Source organism: Hydractinia symbiolongicarpus, chromosome 2, assembly GCF_029227915.1.
Source record: "Hydractinia symbiolongicarpus strain clone_291-10 chromosome 2, HSymV2.1, whole genome shotgun sequence".
Taxonomy (NCBI): domain Eukaryota; kingdom Metazoa; phylum Cnidaria; class Hydrozoa; order Anthoathecata; family Hydractiniidae; genus Hydractinia; species Hydractinia symbiolongicarpus.
The window spans coordinates 12,237,537-12,258,092 of NC_079876.1; the positions used below are offsets into that span (position 1 = coordinate 12,237,537).

At 32.2% G+C, this 20,556-nt stretch overlaps 1 protein-coding gene across 2 annotated transcripts; it reads left to right on the top strand.

Moving 5' to 3' along the window:
- Positions 1 to 1,049: 1,049 nt before the first annotated feature.
- LOC130629450 (centrosomal protein of 78 kDa-like) lies at positions 1,050 to 19,665 on the top strand. Of its 2 annotated transcripts, none has more exons than XM_057442653.1 (14): positions 1,050 to 1,302; positions 8,465 to 8,715; positions 9,494 to 9,572; positions 10,681 to 10,777; positions 14,602 to 14,674; positions 14,755 to 14,858; positions 15,736 to 15,907; positions 16,014 to 16,127; positions 16,564 to 16,628; positions 17,041 to 17,153; positions 17,478 to 18,129; positions 18,402 to 18,435; positions 18,516 to 18,615; positions 19,350 to 19,665. In XM_057442653.1, exons 1-14 carry the CDS (start codon positions 1,250 to 1,252, stop codon positions 19,411 to 19,413), a joined length of 1,971 nt encoding a protein of 656 aa, XP_057298636.1. In that variant the 5' UTR covers positions 1,050 to 1,249; the 3' UTR covers positions 19,414 to 19,665. The 2 variants fall into 2 exon arrangements, with proteins under 2 accessions (XP_057298636.1, XP_057298635.1); XM_057442652.1 differs by lacking the exon at positions 1,050 to 1,302 and adding an exon at positions 6,578 to 6,651.
- The last annotated feature ends 891 nt before the right edge of the window (positions 19,666 to 20,556 follow it).

Genomic DNA, 20,556 nt, shown 5'->3' on the forward strand with positions numbered 1-20,556 from the left:
GATGTTTTCCAGCTTTGAACCGCATAAAAACTTACCATCGAGCTACAACTAGATACACGGATAATCTGATGGTATTACATATTCACAACTCATAAACTGATAATATGAAGTAGCAAACAAATTTATTAAAAAGAAAGAAAGTTGTTCAGGAATATTCGGATCCTTCCCATAGATCACTATTATAAAAATCACTGAATGTTTTAAGGAGACTTGCAGCACATTTTAAAAAGTCCAAATGCAAGGTAAATTATCTGAAAAAAGTGGCAGCATCCTTAAAATTTCTAGTGTTCTTATCATTTTTTATATTATTGTAGATATGTATCTCTTTCTACCCTTTGGTTTCTGATGGAAATTTTTATCTAAATTTTGAAGCCAATTAAACAAAGCAGTTTTTCTAAATTACTAAAATATCGAAACATTCATCTTGATTTTTACCATTGAACCATGAGATCGTTGACGTCTGGAAGGGTATTTTCCGCCAATCTATAGATGTAAAATTTGAAATTTTACTTCTCGGGGGCTTCTTGGGTAGCCACTATACAACGCGAAATTCATATATGTAATTTTTCTATATAGCCCCCCTCCCTCCCCCTCCCCCCCCAATATTGAAATTGTGGTTACGGCACTGTACAGTGGAATCTCTCTAAAACGGACATCATTGGTGCAAAAAAAGTGCTCGTCTTATAGAGGTGTCCGCTTTATGGAAATTGTATCCAAAAATCACTTTCAGAGCAAAATTTTGCCGAAACCATGGCTTTTTTTGTTTAATTACGTTTTTCTTTGTTCTATTCCTTTTAAATCAAGGAAATGAGACTTTTAATTTGATGAATGTGAACTTATATTAATCATACGCTCCACTGTTATAAAAATAGAAACAAATACATTGTATTTTATAATCTACTCAAAGAAATCTCGGATTGAAGTTTGGTTTATATTTGATATTTGGAGCTCCTCCACTTATTTCTTAACTGATAACAGCATGTCACGACTTTCGTCGTCTTAGGACTGTGACAAGTTTTTTTTTTTTTCGTGCGCCCGCTTTGCACAGAGCTTTTTTAGGGGAAAATGTCATTTAGTGCGATAAAAGTGTCTGCTTTATAAAGTGTCCGCCTTATAACTATGTAGAGGTGTCCATTCCACTGTATATTTCGTCCTTCCGCCGTTGCAAAACGGGAAGATCCCAGGGAACGAAAGTGGGAACAGCGACGTCAAAATCGGATTTAATCCGAAATAAGTTTAAACAACAAACATGCCAACATGGCGGAAGAGAAGTGACAAGTTGCCAATGTGCTTAGTTTGCAAGTATGGCTTGTTATTATTTGCATGCAGAACAAATACTTTTCTGTTTATTTCAAATATATTTGTTAAGGTTTGAAGCGGGCTGCAATACCCATGTGGTATATGTTTCAAGTCTGTTAATTCCAATCACAAAGCTGTACAATGTTACTTACTTAACCGTGACAACTGCAAATTAAATTATTTCTCCTAAATAAGCTAGTAGCTAAATTAGGAGATTTTTAATAGCTTAACTTGGAGAGAATAGTCTATTTAGGAGATGGAAAATTTTAATCGACGATATCTTCGCAATCTTTGTTGGTTGCACTACTATTTTTCCTGTACTACTTGCTGACTGTGCTCTTTTAGGTCAAATTTTATAGAATTTGCATTGCGGATATAAAAGTTATACATGCAAACTTCCCCACCAACCAAACTCGTTTCCAATCGACTAGAACAAGGTCCTGGGCAAGATTGTCCAAATAGCTTATTTTGTCTATGATAGCCTAATTAGGACATCATAGTCTAACCATCCGCCATCTTTTTTTAAATCAACATATTGTTTTTAGGCAGTTTTTTAAAACATGCTGGAAAAAGCGTTGTGCGCATGTGGATTAGCGGCAAAACAAACTAAAAGCAAATTTTCAAATCATACCATGACATTTACGAAAATAATAACCTTAAATATCGGTGTGATCACATACCAGAAGGCTGTAATAAGCAAATTTAATGTTAATAGCCTAGTTAGGAGATAAATTTTGCCTAATCTGTCTATCATGGCCTATTTAGGCGGAATAGTCTAATTTGCAGTTGTCCCTAACTGTTAACTTATGTTAACTTTTGAAGTTGTAGCTTCACAAACGGGTCCATATATTCACTGTAGTGACCTCACTAATATTGATTATACCGTCCTATGAAATTCCAATGATGTTTGCACTGTAATGAATGTCGCAAAGAAATCTTCCCTCTGCTACAAAGTGATTCCCCTTCTTGTGAATGATAATGAGAGCTTCTCCCCTGTCTTAATGAATTTATTGAGATCCTTTTTGTTGCAATTAAATTCCTTTTCACCTGAAATTTGTAATCAGTCTATCTTAGTATAGTAGTATAGTATAGTGTATTCTGACAATAATTTCAGGTTACAACAACCTCTAGGGTCAGCTCAAAATAAATAGATAAAAAAAAAAAACCTGGACAAGAATGGAAGCTCGGTAAAGAACATGGATAAGATTTGAATAAACCTTATAGCAGCTACCTAAAAGCAATTGAACAAGGAGACTTCTCAGTCAATTTGAGTAAATACATTTATACTGCGATATCGAATACATCTGTGTACCAGGCATGAAATACTATGATTTTAAATTTTTAATACTTTTTAAAATGTAATTGGTAAAATATTTAACTTTGCTTTAGATTATAAATAAAATTTGAAAAAAAGGCAATTAAAAAAAAAATAATAATAATGATCGCAAAACAATCAAACAAACACAAACAAACAAGAAAAGAGTATGATAATAACGAAATTAGTGAGGTTAAGCTCAAAAAAAAAAAAAAACCCAATTCACAAAGACACTCCTCCCTATCTAATATATGAAATTAGTAATATCCAGATCATAATAATATAATTGGTCCTTATCAGACCATAATTTGTCTAGCTTCATTTTAAATTGATTCACTGTGTTACATGACACTGTGTCCTCCTCAGGTAAAGAATTCCATAAAGTCACTACACGATTCGTGAATGAGAACTTTCGCAAATCCAAGTTACAGCTTCCTTTAAAAAGTGCTTTATCGTGTCCTCTGGTGGTAGACAATTTTGGCAATAACAAGTTCTCAGTAACAGCTTCGTCATAAACATTATTAGTTATCTTGAATGTCTCAATCATATCTGCTCGATATCTTCTGTAGAATAATGAGGGAGTTTCAGTAACCTGAGCCTTTCATCATATGTTAAATCCTTCATACCTGGGAGCATTTTCGTAGCTCTACGTTGTATGTTTTCCACAATCAACATGTCCTTTTTCAAGAATGTACACCATACTGTGTTAGCATACTCAATATGTGGTCTGACAAGGGATGTGAACAACAAGACAAAGTTTTCATTATCCATATAGTCAAATGTCCTTCGATTCAAGCCCATAATCTGATTTGCTTTTTTAACCTTTGATGAAATGTGGTTTGAAAATGTTAGATGGTTATCTATTAATCCAAGATCTTCTTCACAACTTGTATTTCTAAGGGTGGAACCATTCATAACGTAATTGCATGGACTTGATAGTCTATTTTTTGTAGTTATTCTCATTGCAACACATTTATCTGGATGAAATTTCAACAGGGTATTATTAGACCACTGCACTATACTATTTAGATCTTCTTGTAGTTTGCGATAGTCCTCACTCGAAAATATTTCACGAAATAATTTATTATCATCAGCAAATAAGAATATATCCGAGTATTGAATTTCCTGTATTGTGGTATTGATGTAAATCACAAACAAAATTGGTCCTAACACAGATCCCTGTTGAACCCCGCTAATCACTTCAGCCCAGTCTGACTCTTCACCATTTATTACCACGCGTTGGAATCGGTTTGATAGAAAGTCCTTGACCCACGATATAATGGAACAATCGACTTGATAAAACTGAAGTATTGCTATCAACCTATTGTGTGGTACTTTATCAAAGGCTTTCATAAAATCACAATAAATTACATCTACTGCTCCCCCTTTATCAAGAATCTCAGTCCACTTATCCAAAACTTTGATTAGCTGTAGTACTGTGGATCTTCCAGATATAAACCCATATTGCTTATTAGACAACAAACCATTATCTACCAAAAATTTCACGAGTGCATCTTTAATAAATGATTCAAGTTTGTTGGTAAGTTCTTGTCTCCTTTTTTGAATATAGCACTAATATTAGCATACTTCCAATTCTCAGGTACAGTTGCAGATCTCAAGGAATTGTTAAAAATTTCAGTTATTGCTGGCGTTAATACATCTGCAAGCTCTTTCAATACACGTGGATGCATATTGTCGGGTCCAGGGGACTTAGAAATATTGAGGTTACATAACTTGTCATACACCATTTTTTCTGTCATCTTGAGGAAGTGAAGGTCCTAATAAGCCAACTTGGATTTGACTTCAGTGCCATTGGTAATGCTGAGACTAAGATCTCCACCTAAAATGTTTCTGAAAATCTCTTCCTAAATAAATATTTATTTGAACATACCCATTCTAATTCTAATAATGGCGACGTACTTTTATATATAAATCCATACAAAGTCTGTTTTGTATGATATTTTTTTTGGTGAAAAAGCCTTGTCAGGCCGTTTCTCATAGTATTTTTTAAAGTTTGTTTTATCTATATTATTGAATTTTTTTGATTTTTATATTTCATTATTTCTTGCAATGCACAGAAAATTCTTTGTCTTTGGAATAATAATGGAATTAGCCGTAACAACAGAATCACTATATAGGGATCGTCTCAAAATGTTTGTATTTTTTTTCCTATAATTATACGAACTCTACAAAGTACTTCATTTTGTGAAACGAATGTCATACGAAGTGTTTCGTTTCATCATCATTCATCATCATCATTCTCGGCTTAACGTCCGTTTTCCATGCTAGCATAGGTTGGACGGGGTATATTAATCACCCTCTTCCAATCTGATCTAGACTTTGTTAGATCTAAACTCAACTTCCTCTGTATCAAGTCTGTCCTTATAACCTCCTGCAAAGTCTTTCTTGGTCTGCCTCTGGGCTTTGCCCCAGGAACTATCAAGTCTCTACACTTTCTTACCCAATTAATCTCCTCCATTTTTTCCAAGTGCGTTTAAAATTAAAAATGTAAACAAAGTTTATACAAACTTATTTAACATATGATACGAAGTTAAACAAAGTTTTTTTTTATCATATAAAATGGAATGATACGAACTTTGAACGAAGTAAATTGCTATACGATCTTGTAAATTGCTTTAAGATCTGCATCAAACAGAACAAAAACCCCATTGAACATTATTGTAATTAGTTATACTGTCTAAACACGAACAGTAGGTTAACAATCTTTCCTACTTTTCTTCAACCTTGATGTACACTATTTACACATCACCAACTTGAGATTCATGGAGCCCACCACGCTGAAAGGTTCTCAATAGTCCATCAGCAGGTGCTCCTCTTTTCGTCAGACAATTTGCAATTTGTTTCTTGCTATCAATCCACTTTACATCTGTTATTTCACTTCTGTCAATCTTCTTTAAGTAGAGACAAATCTATCCGTAGTCGCTTATTCACACCAAAAAAAATTGTAAGATAATTGTAACAATTTACGTTATAATGTCTTGTAGTAACAAGACGAAATATCCGTTAAATTAAAATAAAAACAATGTCATCATCAATTAAACTTCACGTACTTATTTTTATTATCCACAGCAGATTTGATCAAATGAACTGCTTCAAATAGTTGTTGACTGTCTGTGTAACATATAATGGAATTTAAAACATTACGACCACATACTTCAGTCAGTAAATTTGATAACCAGAATGCTGCTTCTGCAGCTTCAACTTGAATCAGAGTTTCTGCAGCCATTGTACTCTTTACTACTCTTTGCAGGCGCTTTGACTGCCACACAATGGGTGATAGATTTCTACAGTCGTCTTTCAGAAATATTATATACAGATCCTCCGTTTCTAAGGTTTGCAAAAGATACGTCATTGTAGACTTCAAGAGTCAAATTTTTCATAGTACCTTTAAACTGTAAAATCACATTTTCGTTTTTGGCTTTTATCAGAACTTTGTTGCCTTTCAATAAATCATCTATTGTGGCTTCCGTTACTGATGCTCCTAATTAACAGACTTCAAACATGATATCGGGTCTGGCCTGTCCACTTAACCAGCACAGCCGTCCTATTAAGTCTCTGAATTCCCTGATCTCATTTTCATTCAGTGGATAATTCTTCTTCCCCTTTCTTTCTTTTTCTATTTTAATAGGTTTAATTTCCTAAACATATGCATTTTGGTTGATTTGAATGGTAAAATCACTGTGCTGGTTCAAGCTAAATCCAAGATAACGAAATACAGTTGAACATTCAGATGCAACAAGAAACACTCTCTGAAATGGTTCTATGACATTTTCGATGAAATCCTTATTCCTGCCCCAACAAAAATCATCAACATGTGTGGCCATTACTCCTGATAATTGTTGACCATGATGCCAGTAAAATTTTGCAGGATCACTCTTGCTCACCGAAACATTAAGATTCATGAGCTTTACTTTTACACGCAAATACCAACAGCGAGATGCATCCACCAAACCATAAATGCATTTCTTAAGCTTCCACAAAGAATTTCCATTATCAGCTTCTTCTGGAGGTTTCAGGTAAACAGTTCTTTCAATTTCCTTTCCTTATAAATTGCAGATTTGATATCAATAGAATTGCATCTCCAAAAATTGTAAGCAATGAGGGTGAGTATCAAACGCAAACTTTCCTTCGAGCAAGTTAGGAAGTCTTTTAAATGTCATTTTCTATCTCCTCGAAGCCCCGTGCAACTAATCTGGCTTTCATCATTTTCATAAACCTTGTTCTTTTTCCATTTTTCCAATTTGTCAATTTTAGCATTCAAGACGTCTGAATCTGCAAATTTTAGTTGCGAAAGAAGTACCTCTTTTGTGTTTGTTGGCTGCCAACTTTCAATTTCCTCCCAATCAACACATGACAATGAATTACTATCTACATCTTGTATATTCAAATAGGATTTTTATTTTCCAGTTGCTTTACCACCTCTTGATATAATTTCCACATCTTTAACTGTATCACAGTCCTTGAACTTACACTTTACAAATGACTTAGCTTTGGGTTTAACGGAACCATCAAACCACTTTTGGTCTTGTGTGTCACTGTTTGTTACATCTAAGGACAGTCGACTTATGCTACTGGTTAGATTATTTATATCATTAATTTCATCTGATGCAACTTGTCTCTCCTTTCTAATGGCATCCCTTCTTTCTGGTTCATCACTTTGAAAGTTCTGCAAATCAATATCAGAATTTTCCGTACTGTCATCACTATCTCCATCACCTACTACTTCTTCATTCACATGATTATCGGTGTTGGTTAAAGATGTTATTGGTTTATTTCTGCAACTTTCTATGGGAGTAGCATCAATCAGAGAAAAACCTGTGTCTCTTTGGATACGACAAGGTTGCACACAGACACACAAACTGCCATGTTTTATTAAAACCTGTTTGCCATCCTGTCCTATGACACTACATGGGCCTTTCCAAGCATTGCTTGTGTTTCTTTTATAAAATACCTTGTCCCCAGTTTCAAATTTATCATCACCTGACGTTCTTGTTTGAAGCCTTAATGCTCTTCTAACCTTTTCCACTGATTCACTTTGTATGAATGCCTTTCGTGCAGTGTTCATAGCATTTAGATTTGTTGCAACAATCTCACTGGAAGTCTTTCCTTCCAAAGCTGGTAACTTCACATTTTCGTAGTTCGGAAGATTTGGGTTGAATCCAAAAACAAGTTGGTTCGGATTGTAGCCATATTGACATTTTTCAGGGAATTTTTGGCGCTCACTGACCAGGCTACCAAATCGACTGTGACTTTATCCTCCATCATCTTGCTAACTGACTTGGGTTTAACACAACAATCATTAAACACAACAGCAACACAACAGCGACGCAACGTTGTACCAATGTAACAGATCTGCACCAAACAAAACAAAAACCTCATCCAACATTATTGTAATTAGTTATACTGTCTAAACACGAACAGTGGGTTAACATTCAAACCACACAAAAAATTCTGAATAGGGATTTGCAATTAAAAAAAAGTAATCAAAAAAGGATCTTATTAATGTTTCTGTAGACTTGTTATAGGTCCATGGATAATTTTACTTAGACAGAAAAACTACGAAAAAGGTTCTATCATTTGGATTTTGGTCATCACATGAATACGTATATTTGATATATACCATATTTGTTTACCTTTCGGTCAATGTAGTGAGGAACTTCTGGCTTGCTTTTTGACTATATAAGACATATATAGCAAAAGTTTGTAAAGTATACTGATTTACTTGTTTTCATATTTGATAATATTTGTTAAACCTAATAGTTTAAACTCACATTATGCACTTACATATTACCTGAAACTGTTTTCTATATATAAATAAAACATATTTAGACAAATAATGAATGGAACAGCAAGAACTCCAAAATCAAAACACCATTTTGAAACGGAATACAACCGTCTATGCTTGATACAGAATACTTGTCCATTATCTTACATCAAAGCAAATTTAAAAGATAATTTTTTGGACTTTAATGCTGATAGAGTTGATGTTACAGAATGGGATCCTATATTAGGTGGCGTCAAAAGCGATAATTCCTTACGTTACATTGCTGTGAGAAGTTTATGGCAACCATCTGATGTAGGTATGTAGTTTATTATAGCCATCTATATATTTCAAAGTGTGCTGTTATTTTACAGCTTTAAAGGGGAAATATGCAATGGGTATTTAAATATTTCTTTCAAAAAAATCATTTTATTGTCTCATTTTTCCGCTCGTTTTGCTGTTCTGGAAAGTCGTATTGGTGTTGATAAATTGGTGTTGACTTAAGGGAACCCAAGGTATTATAGAGCTTAAAAAGTCTTTTTAAATTTTTTGAAAGCTATTTTTGTTCTCACGATATTTACATTTAAAGCATTTCAGATTTAATTATGCTGCATAAATTATGATGTCATATTTAAGCAATAGCAAATTTTAACATTTTCTTTCATTAGTAATTTTAGACCTGTTAAGGGACGTGCATTCAAACTTTATCAATGCATAGATGTTATAAAGATGAGTTAAATCATTTTTCTGACCAAAATGACACTTGTTTACTTGTCGCAGGCCAGGAATTATTCCTTTTAATGCCACCTATAATATAAAATCTGTAACTTGGTTTGCAATAAAATATTGTGGGTGAGCTTGTATAAGTCCTATAGGTTTACTCACAAAATTTGATTGCAAACCGACATGCAGATGCAAAGTTACTTGGTCATCAGCAAAAAAATGTGGAGACCATTGTGTTTTTCAAGGTTGCTGAAAGAAAAGGTTTGAAAATATTATGTGTTTTGATATTGCTTGTGTACTATATGTTTTGTTCTTTTTGTTGTTGTTGTTGTTTTTGTTGTTGTTTAAAGAACTAAACATGACAACCTATTTAGATAAGGGCAAAAAAGAAACTTCTGGTAAAAAGAAGATTCCAGCTATTCGTTTCAAAGATATGACATTGAAACTTGCTAGGTTTGTTGAGCAACTTTGTTCGCAGAGAAAAGGCAGCATTTGTATCTTGAAAATTTTTTTAATTTAGTATCCAAACAGGAACAACTATTTTCATTTTATATTTTTTTCTCTTACTTTTTTTATTATTTTATTATTATTTTGCATCAGCATAGTATATATATCAAAAATGTTCTATTAAACAACTGTAACATTTAAGAAAAAATAAGAAAAAATTAAATTCGTTTAAAATTATATATTTAATGCTAAATATCACCATACTGTTGTTTTCATTATCAACAATAACATATTTTACACATCCATTTGAGTAATTACCACCTTAAATTGTTTTTTCTTAATAAAATATGAAAATACTTGAAAATTTCAGATATATAACAGTTTAAATTGACTTGAAAAATTTCAGACATTTTTTTCCAACAATATCTGAAATTTTGATTTTTTTTTAATATCCAAGGCTCTTTAATTGCCCAAAAAATATAAAATCTGCGTTTTTTTTCTTCTTTTTTTTCTTAATTAAAAAAAAACACAATTGGTAACATGTTTTTTATTTGAGGTTTGTTTTCATTATCATTATCAAGAAATCTTCTATTTCTTCTCCCTTCGTCTTCTTTAACATCAAACAGTTCAACTCTAGAAACTAAGCATCTTGTATTCAAGTAGAATTTTGTTAAATAGTGGTGTTTTATTTTAATTCCATCATTAAAGTAATATTTTTGAAGCTTTAAATTTGCCGGAAATTTGTCAGTGCGAAAATTAATGTCCAAAAATTTAAGTCTGAAATCTTTTGATCTAAACTTTTTCAAAGTTAATGTCTCCGCAAACAATATGTTGATTTCTGTCAACAGCAAGCAAAGAACTCGCAACTTTTTAAAAGTTGAAACTGAAGTTGTCCTGAAAATATGTCATCTTGACAAAGACTGAAAATTTTCATGAAAATTCCTCATATCTTCTCACTTTTTCACAAGGTGTATTTTAGGAATGGTATTAGACGTTAATACAGAAATAAAGCCACAGAGAAAATTTAAGGATGGTCTAAACAAATATATTTTTATCTTTGTTTTTTTATATTTTATATATATATTATATTTATATAACATTTCTCTTTTTATAGGTCTTTAAAGGACTGTTTATCAACTAGTACTTGCATAGAATGTCTCATCCTTCAGAACTTACCATTTCATGAACAAGATGTTGTTCATCTAGCAAAGGTTTGTGTATCTTCTACTGCAGCACTAAAGTAAACAATGTTAAAATATTGAACAGTAATTTAATTAAAAAGGCCCTGGAAATCTGGAAGTTGCTCTTTTTGAAATCAAGGAATTGCTTTTTATCTGTACCATAGTTGCCCAATTGTTAATTTGTCCCTTAACCTGACAGAAGCTAAGGTTTGTGAAGCATTTACAAATGGAATAAGCTTTTGCGAATTTAAAAAAATTAAATATTATTTAATATTATTATGGTAAAAAATTGTTTAAGCAGTTAGCGAAATATTGTGTGTGATTTTTCTGGTGAAGGGTTATTAGGCTCAATAATGATAATAATTCCCGTGAAAAAATCCACTGAATCTGTCATTAAACCGATGTAAGGGATACCAAACAAAAACATACAACACAGTAATTTGAATTTTTAAAACTCAATTCCAACCTCATCCCCGGGCTCTTTGTCTTTTTTATAACGGAATGGCAAAAAGAGTAAAAAGCTGTTGGTTCGAGGTTGCTTACAATCTGCAATTATTCTATATTTATAACCGCTGAAACAAAAAACGTGCAAAAAAAAATGAAAAAAAATGGAAAATGCCATTCCGAAAAGTACACCAGGGGAAAAAGTATACCAAACATTAAAAAAAAATCAAACATTTTTGTTAATTCATACAAAATCAGCTATTCAGTCTATTGTATACGGCAACCCTTCCAAAGTTATACTAAAAATATAGGAAATTAATAGTTGATAACAAATAAAAGAGAAATATAAGAACTTGAATGCTTTGGTATATTGTATATCTACCAAAATATTTCCATCCAAAATATTAAAAGAGCAGTTTGCCTTACAGACCCAAACCTTAACCAAGAAAATCACGCATATAGTCAAAGAAGATAACAATGCAGCGTTTTCCAATTTAAGAATGATTTTAGGTTTATTATAACGACAACAACACTGAATCACACAGTTTAAAACAGTTACAACGGAAAAATTACTTTTTACAGTTTATATAAATTCTTCTCTAGGATATACACGCTAAGAATAGTGTGTTTTCGTTTCACCCTTAATGTTCTTCACTTTTTTGACAAATGCTATCCTCATTATTCTTAATATGTTCTTAGCATGACTATGGCCTGAAAAGATATAATGCCTTCATAAAATAAAGCCTGCTATAACTCGCTATAGCTATTGGCAAATTCTTTTTATATTTACTTAGAACAAACAATCGAGGTTGGACATATACTTAGGATATTCTTAACTTCTGACCCATTTTTCAGATGACATTTTTAAAGAAAGTGCTTAAAGGAAATATGTTCAAGCTCAAGACACAACAAGAAACTTAATATTTAAGGGAATGCTTGGGTCTGAAAGTTAAAACGGCTAGAAAATTGTTAGCTAGCTAAACACCTGAATTCATTTTTGTACAACATGTCTAGCTAAACAACACACCTGCTTTTTTTGGATTTCTTAGTATAGGTGGCTAGCTAGCTAGGGTTCTCTGAATAAAAGTCCAATCAGTTTTTTACTTTGATTACTAAACTTCACTTCATCCCAAAGAGAACAAATTGAAAATGTATAGCTACAATTGTCTGAATTATTTCCAATCAATTCTTTTTGTAATGTTGTATCATCGTGCATTTTTCTTCGTTTTAAAAAATATTTCTGCCAACAACATTAACTTCGTTTGACAACAACAGTTTGTTTTTTACATTTTAGATTCGAATTACATTCATATTCGAATGTGATAGTTTTTTATAAAAGGAAGCAACCTTAGTCCCAAAACACAAAAATGGAAAATACAGAAAAACAAATAACCTTTTAAGCTAACCTCATGACGAGTAAACGTTAGCATGCTTTGTTTGAAATAACTTTTTTCAAAATTAATTTGAAAAAGAGACAACCTTCTTTGCCTCGGTTTTCTTTTTTCAGTTGATAAACAACTTGTTTTAGTGAGATATGGCATGCACATGGTAAACCCGGGGTAAAATTAAATTATTTCAACCATAACAACTGAGAACGGCGCTGTATAATAAATGACAAATGGACCCCTTGTTTTCTTGTTTGGCGGCTTACTTATTTTTTTAGTAAATTTTAGCGTAAGGCCGCGTCGTGGAGTGTCATGTTAGTTACTCATGCAAAGGAATTAACATATAAGATGATACAAAAATGTCGTTTTAAACATATATTAATTTAAAAATGGAAACTTAGTTATTTACATTATTCTTTTTTTGTTCTTTTATTATATTTTATTGATTTGTTTTAACTACTGGCAAAAGACTACAAATCCAATAAAACACTATGCTTTTTCTAAAACTGTGTGCCATTGTTGTTTATAAGCCCAAGATAAAAATATTATTTGTCGTTTTATCAAAAGTATATATAACATATATAAGTATATAAAACAAAATGTTTATAACTAAAACATGAATCTAAATCATTTCTCAAAATTGAGAAGCAACAGTCTTCTCGCTTTTATGTCAAATTGGTGCAACATACTTATGCTGCACATAACACATTTGAGTTGTACACTGTTGACCATGTATCCTTTTTAATGTAAGGCTATATTAGAGACAGGTGGTACATCTATATGACTGAAGGGATATACATGGCTTTACATGAGATGATTAAAAATGTTACGCAGGGTCAACCATTTTGTGGGATAAATTGATGACCAAAATATGTTTACAGGGTAGACATGAAGCAGTTTCCTCACCTTTTAACTACTATATAGTAGAAGAATATAGCTAGTATTGGTTAATAGGTGTTCCATGCATCCTTAAACTATTGCTAATTTTTTTAATTTGAAGTTAAAGCTGTTTCAAACAACAAATATTAGAAAAGATTAAAATCTTGATATATGTATTCGATATATTTCCTCAAAAAATTACTTTTTCTTTGAAAAGGAAAGGCAATTGTTTGGCTATTATCAATAAGTATGAACTGATTATCCGACCTTGTGGCAATGCTTGAAATAAACAGTAATAAAATCTAGCAGTTTAAGAAATTAAGTATTCTTATTTTTCTAGCAACCAAGTTCTCTCACCTATGCTTGCATAACAACAAAGTGAGAGTAGGTATATTGTGGCAGTGGCAGTGGGTAGTTAGGCAGTAACAAAGTTAAAAATCGTAATTCTTTTCTTCCATAAAATCCATTTCATTTTTTGTTTAACATGTGGATGTGGATGCCTTTGGGTATTAATTTTTACTATAGAAAATTAAAGTACAAGTACAAGATTTTATTAAAAAAATAACAGAATATTATTTCCTTGTCTATTTTTAAAAACCCTCGATTTTGGACTCAGTATTAAAAATATGCCAGCTGGTGGGTGCATGTTAGGAATATTCTAATTGGTTGCTTGAAATAGTGTGAGATATTATCAAGGAAAATCTAGGGTCAAAGTATTGACAAAACTGTGATCAAAAAAGACTTTCTCCTGATGATATATTTGCATGAGATTAGTTAGCATTGTCAGCATGTGTAAATGTATATACACAAGCAATTGTATATAATCGTAAAAAAAGTGTTGTAGCCCATCTGCTTCCTTGTAGCCCCATTCAATATTGTCCTAAATTTTTTAAATATCTAAAGGGCTAGAGATGAGAGAAGATTTTCAGGGCAATAGTAGGAACTCGCTAATTCAATGCCATATAGAGTTTATACAAGCTTACCCCAAAAATTTTGTTGTGAACCAAGTTGCAAGTCTCGAGTTATTGGGTCGTCAGCAAAAAATTTGGAATTTAATTAACATGGTATGTACTCTCGAATGGTATATTATCAGCTCTTATAGATAATTTTACAACTATACAAAATTTATTGTCACTGTTTAATTAGGGCATCAATGTTGCATTGAGTTTGAAGTATCTATCATTTGAACATTCAAGGCTCGGGGATAAATTTTTTAAAGGTAAGCTAATTTTTGGTGGAATAGTCATAGTCTTACAAGTATTTATGATTTTGTGAGAATGTGATACTTTTCTCCTCCAGTTTTATGTCCTGCTATGAGAAAGTCAACAACGTTGATTTCTGTAAATTTCACTGGATGTGGCTTAAGTTGGAAGTCGATGGAAGAGATTGCTGAGATAATAAAAGTACGTGTGTAAGTTAGTGTTGAATGTCTTGTCACTGGTATTTTAAAGTTACTTTTTCTGGTGTGATTTTTAATAAATTCAATGAATAAACAAAAATAATAGTCAAAAATTCCCCTTATGTGTCATGCTATGCCACTATTTCTGGATAAAGTGATGTGTTATGTCATTGATTAAAGTCATAGTAAAGTTACTTTTTGACACTGTTAACAAGATACCACTGTATTCTGCGTTATAAAAATTATTATATTGTACATTTTACTACTTTTTCCACATGTAACATCCAAACACCATTGATATTTTCAATATTGTCCATTCACACAAAGTTCTTGCATGTTTTTTACGAAAGAAATGTTTTGTCGTTAGCTTGATTATCCGTTGCTTACTCTATAATTTTTTTTACTTTATATTTTTGTCAAAATAATGCACTGGATTGATTGCAAAACAATCAAAATAATGTGAATGAGAAATTGTCTATTTACATAAAATGATTTTTTATAAGATCTAATTTTGTTTCCTCAGAAAATTATTTTTTATTTATTTATGCACAAAATGTGTGGACTTTTCTATAAACTCCCAGGTATGTTTGTTTTAAAAACATTGACAACACACTGATGCAAAATATGCAGATTATTTAAACACTTTTAAATATTTAAAAGCACCCATACACTATGTAGCATGAAATGTTATACATGGTGCCTAATGCCAATGAGCTATATGACGTATATGAGTGACAAGTAAATGTAATAATATAATAATAAAAAAATGTGCTTTTATTTCGGTAAATTTTGCCTCAAAAAATATGTGATTTCCATTTCACTTAGGGAGAAGCAACCCTTATTGTAAGTCACCCTAAAATTTTTCATTATTTTTCCGACAGTATCAAGCAACACGACGACATGGCGAGGCGTGGAAAGATAGTCTGCGTTATAGAAGACCAGACTTAGATCAAATGGAAGGACTTCGCCGCATAACATTATGTGAAAACAATATTGGAGACTATGGAGCACGAATTCTTGCTGATGCTTTAAAAGATGACCTCTGGTTAAAAGGTTAAATTCATTTCAGTTCATAGCTCTATGCGATGTGGCACAACCCAAAGCAGACCTAAAAACATTTCCTTTACATCATGATTTTTTATAATTTTTTTCTTCACAGCACTTGATCTGCAGCATTGTGGTATCTCCACGGATGGTGCTTCCATTTTGAAAGATTCGCTTACTTTTAACAAAGCTATGCTGGTTTTAGATGTTAGAAGAAACCCCCATATAGGTAAATTATTAGCATAGCATTGTAAACTTGGATACACGAATTTATATTTTAACAACTTGTTTATAAACAGCTGAACTGATATGAAGTCGTATTATATATACCAACATAAATACAAGAAGCACAGGAAATCTTGCTTGTTTGTTGTGAAAAAGAATCGCTTTAAAAACAAAAGAAAGAACACTGCAGTAACGTTTTTCTGCCACACTATTTTTAAAAACTTTCTTTTACTAAAAAATATGATCTTTTTCTGCTTTTGCCTTCTTTTATGCGAAAATTAGAATTTGAATAAAATTGAGCAACAGTAAGCAACATCAGCTCTAGATCTTGACTAAAATATAAGCAACTTTTCATATGACTAAAATTCCAAATTGTTTTTTTGTAAAATCGTGTTGGTGCTTATAATAAATAAATGTAATTCAAATAAATATGGATTTAGATTATGAACTCCTCCGGTCCATCATCGAGCAAGTCATGATCAACGCAGGAGGAGAACACCCTGAGGTATAATGTTTTGTACACAACCTTTGCTGCACATCAGATGAAAATTTTTTAGTGCAATACCCGTAGTGTAAGCATGCTTGGTTTCCTTTTCTTCTGTGATATTTTATTCTAAAACAACTACTATTCTGTGACACTACTAATAGTTATAATGCTGTCGTGTTTATAGATTTTATCATACAAAAGTTTGTTTTTCTGTCATTGTAACAACAAAATATTTGCAATAAGGACTCACGAAAAAAAATCCACAAAAATAATTTAACATATCACCTTAATGCGTTAGACTGCACCTTTGTCTCTTCCCCAGAAGTTGTTAATTCCATGATATTAGACACCGTTCATTTTAACAAAATATTTTCTTGTCGTTTTTACAAGATACGATTTCACATAAGAATCTCTGTCACAATTTTTTTAGTATCCTTGGCAGTCGGGTAAAGACAAAGAAGAGAAAAGTAGACCAACTCAGAGGAGACCACGTTTTAATGTTTGTAAAAAGACGCAGAGTAAAATTGGGAGATCAAGGCGAAGGTATGCTAAAGGGTATTTATTCATCCTAATATTTGAACACTTACATAATATACGCTCTCGATAACTTAAAATTGTGTTTATGTGTTAAAGATCTTTAAGATAAGTTTACACAGCGTCTGCTACTAACAAAAATAAAGCGCTTATTGCGTTAATATTCTTTAAAGTTTTAATTATGACTCTTCAAGCGCCTGTATTTTCGTAGCCGAACTTCTAAACGCTACTAAGAACCGGTAATTTAAAAAATCAAAGGTAACAGTGTTATTTAAAGATATAAAAGTTTGTTGGTAGTAAGAAATAATTAATTTTGTTCGGGACATTTGATAGAAGCAGTTTGGATACTGGTGCAGAGCACTATCCTTGGCGCACAGCCGAACGGATCAAATCAAATCGATATCGTCGTAAGAACCCGTTGAATGGAAGTGTTAGCGAACCATTTACAGCGATGCAAGCTTTACGAAAGAAAAAGACATCGCGAAACAATAATGACGTTCAAAACGGAGACGTGACGAGGTTTTGTAGTAGCCGACGAATGGATAAAGTAATGAAGCAAAGTGGTTTAGCCATTAAGGACTATGATAGCGATGATTTTACAACAAAGCGGGGTCGTAATCCACCAAACGCAAAATTTGTTAATACACAAGACGCTCCTGGATGCAGTGATAAAGCGAAGCATATATCACGAACGCGAAACGATAACGTTTTTGAACGAACGCGACACGATAATGTTTTTGAACGAACGCGACACGGTAATCTTTTTGAACGAACGCAACACGATAACGAGGGAAGTCTACACAACGATATGAAAAAAGATACCTATTTAAACCTTATAAACGAACTCCGAATGGAAGTCGATTTATATCGAGAGAAACTCGAAAAAGAAAAGTTGTTGCGTTTAATTGCCGAAGAAAAAGTGAATAAGTTAGAAACAGAGAAGGAAAAACTTCTGCGAGGAATGAACAATAGAAATACATCAAAGGTAATTATTTTTGTTGCTTCTCTTGAAGTGGGAATAACAAATTGACCATTTTTTAAGGAATTAAATTTAGGTTATGTCAGGGTTAACTGTGGGACCGGTAGTAAAATATAATTGTTGCTCTTGTTGTTGGTGTTGTTTTTGTTTTGTTGATTTTTGTCCAATAGAATGCGAGTTAGACAAATCAGAATATTATGGAAAGTCATCACCGTTTTTTTAAAATTGTAACACCATGCCGATATTAAATCACCTTGTGTTTTTTGTTTTCGTTACAGGCAGAAAGAGCAGTTGATAAAACGAGCATGCGTAGTGAGTGTTGATAAATTCAATTCTAATTAAGGTTATTTTTTCAAAAATCATTTTATTTTATTTCGTGTCGTTGTTTTCAGATGGTAGTAACAACGTACTTGAAGATGACAATATTTTAGACAGCATCGAATCTTCATTTGAACAGTTTCAACAGTTTCTTGATATGTTGAAAGATTTAGGGTAAGTAAATTTTGAGTTTATCGTACCCCGTATCCTATCGATGCGTTTTTCGGTAGTTAAAAAATTTAGTAGTATCTCTTAGCTCTTAAAAGTATCATAGAGTAGAAGTTATTCCCAATCCCCTTTGTATTACTTGGCTCATTTAAATATAGACTTTGAAGGAAGAAAGTTATTTAAGGAATTAATTTTGCAAATACCTAAAATTCAGTAATGTTGGTAAATCAATATTCTGCCTAACATGGCTTCCATAAAGTTTTTTTCAAACAACAAGACTCGGAGTCTTAGGTGATACAGGAAATTTAAGTATGAACAACTGAAATGTTTTACGGTAGGAATTGTTACGGGTATAAAAACTGGAAAATCTTTCCGCAAGAAATTTTCGCAGATAGTCTTTTTTAAAAAATTTTGCAGAATATTTTGCTAAACTGGATCAATTTTTTACAAACGAATTCAGCAAAAACAGTTTCACAAACATAATTTGCGCAAAAAAGAAAACGTTTTCTTACCAAAAGAGGCGAAAATTAACTTTCAGACGAGTGAGAAAAATGATAGATATTTAAATATGCTAGGGGAAGGAAAGTTATAAGTAAATTTTTTCGCAGCTAAATCCAAAGTTGCTAAAATATCAACTTACCCATCGTGACCAAAAAAAGTTCTAATACGCATGATCAGATACTAATTGATGGGAGTTTCGACCAAAAAATACCCTATTGGAAAGTGCTCTTATTTTCTAGATTGGGAGATCTTTATACTCAAATGCAACAGAAACAACTCGACCACAAAAAGCAAACACCATGATCGATAAATATTTGTGTGTTGTACATATATGTCCGGATTGAGGTTTTAGTCCGGATATATATCTAGATGGACGAGAAAGTTCGTTGTCAAACAAAAGCCGGTCAAATTATTTTGATCCGTATTTTTGTATTTACTCGTTGTAGATATTTTTCTATCCAGTGACTTGTGATATTGTTAAATTGGATACACTTAATTTATTTCTTTAATGTCGAAATATTATTTTAACGCTTAAATTTTTGAGTCGCTAAATTATTTGAACTCTTTGTTATTTACCATCCGTTGTTTATCGCCCCTGTTAAATGTGCTGATTTTTCGGTACTAACGAATGCGCGCTAGTGTTAAGTTGTGCTAAATGTGGACAGTTTTACAGAATTTCATGACTGGGGGTGACAGGGGTGGGGGAAGCAATTTCATATATACTGCTGCAAAAATAAAAAAATACATCAACTGAACATCAACAATATATGAAAATAAATATTACATTATTTAACATATAATCATCACAGGCTTTTGTAAATTCCACGATATCCAAATGATGCAAAGTCAGCATAAATTTGTGAACTATATGTTATTATATAACAAAAGCTAACAAATTTTGTGCAGAATCAAGAAATAATATTTTGTTGGATGTATAGTTACCATGTATTGCTACCATCGTCAAAAATATTCTATTTTACCAATGTACTATTTATATGTATGGACGGTAAAAAATCGGAAATTTTATGCACCCAGACAAATCACATTAGACTGACCTCCATCAGGTGCCGGATTTCATTGGTCTATCGAAAGTTTCACCTAAACTGTGTCAAGCTTCTTTCTGGCTAGTATAAATAAAACATTTCGTTGATGTTTTTTCATTGGATAAAAGTTTTCTAATTTCCATTTTTCAAAAAATGAAGTAGCGACTTTACACAATGTGGAAGGCAGCCGTCGTCTTAAGGCTGGTTTTCCACTAGGCGGATAAAAACAGACAAAGCGGAGCGGCTATTTATGTATAATTACGAATAAAGTTTCAAATAAGACCAGTGTTTAATGGTAACGGAAAAACCAGAAATCCAGAACATCAAAAATGCAAAATGCCCTTGGAATGAGGCTGGAAATAACAATTTTTAATATTGAGTTTTATATCAATTTTAAACAACT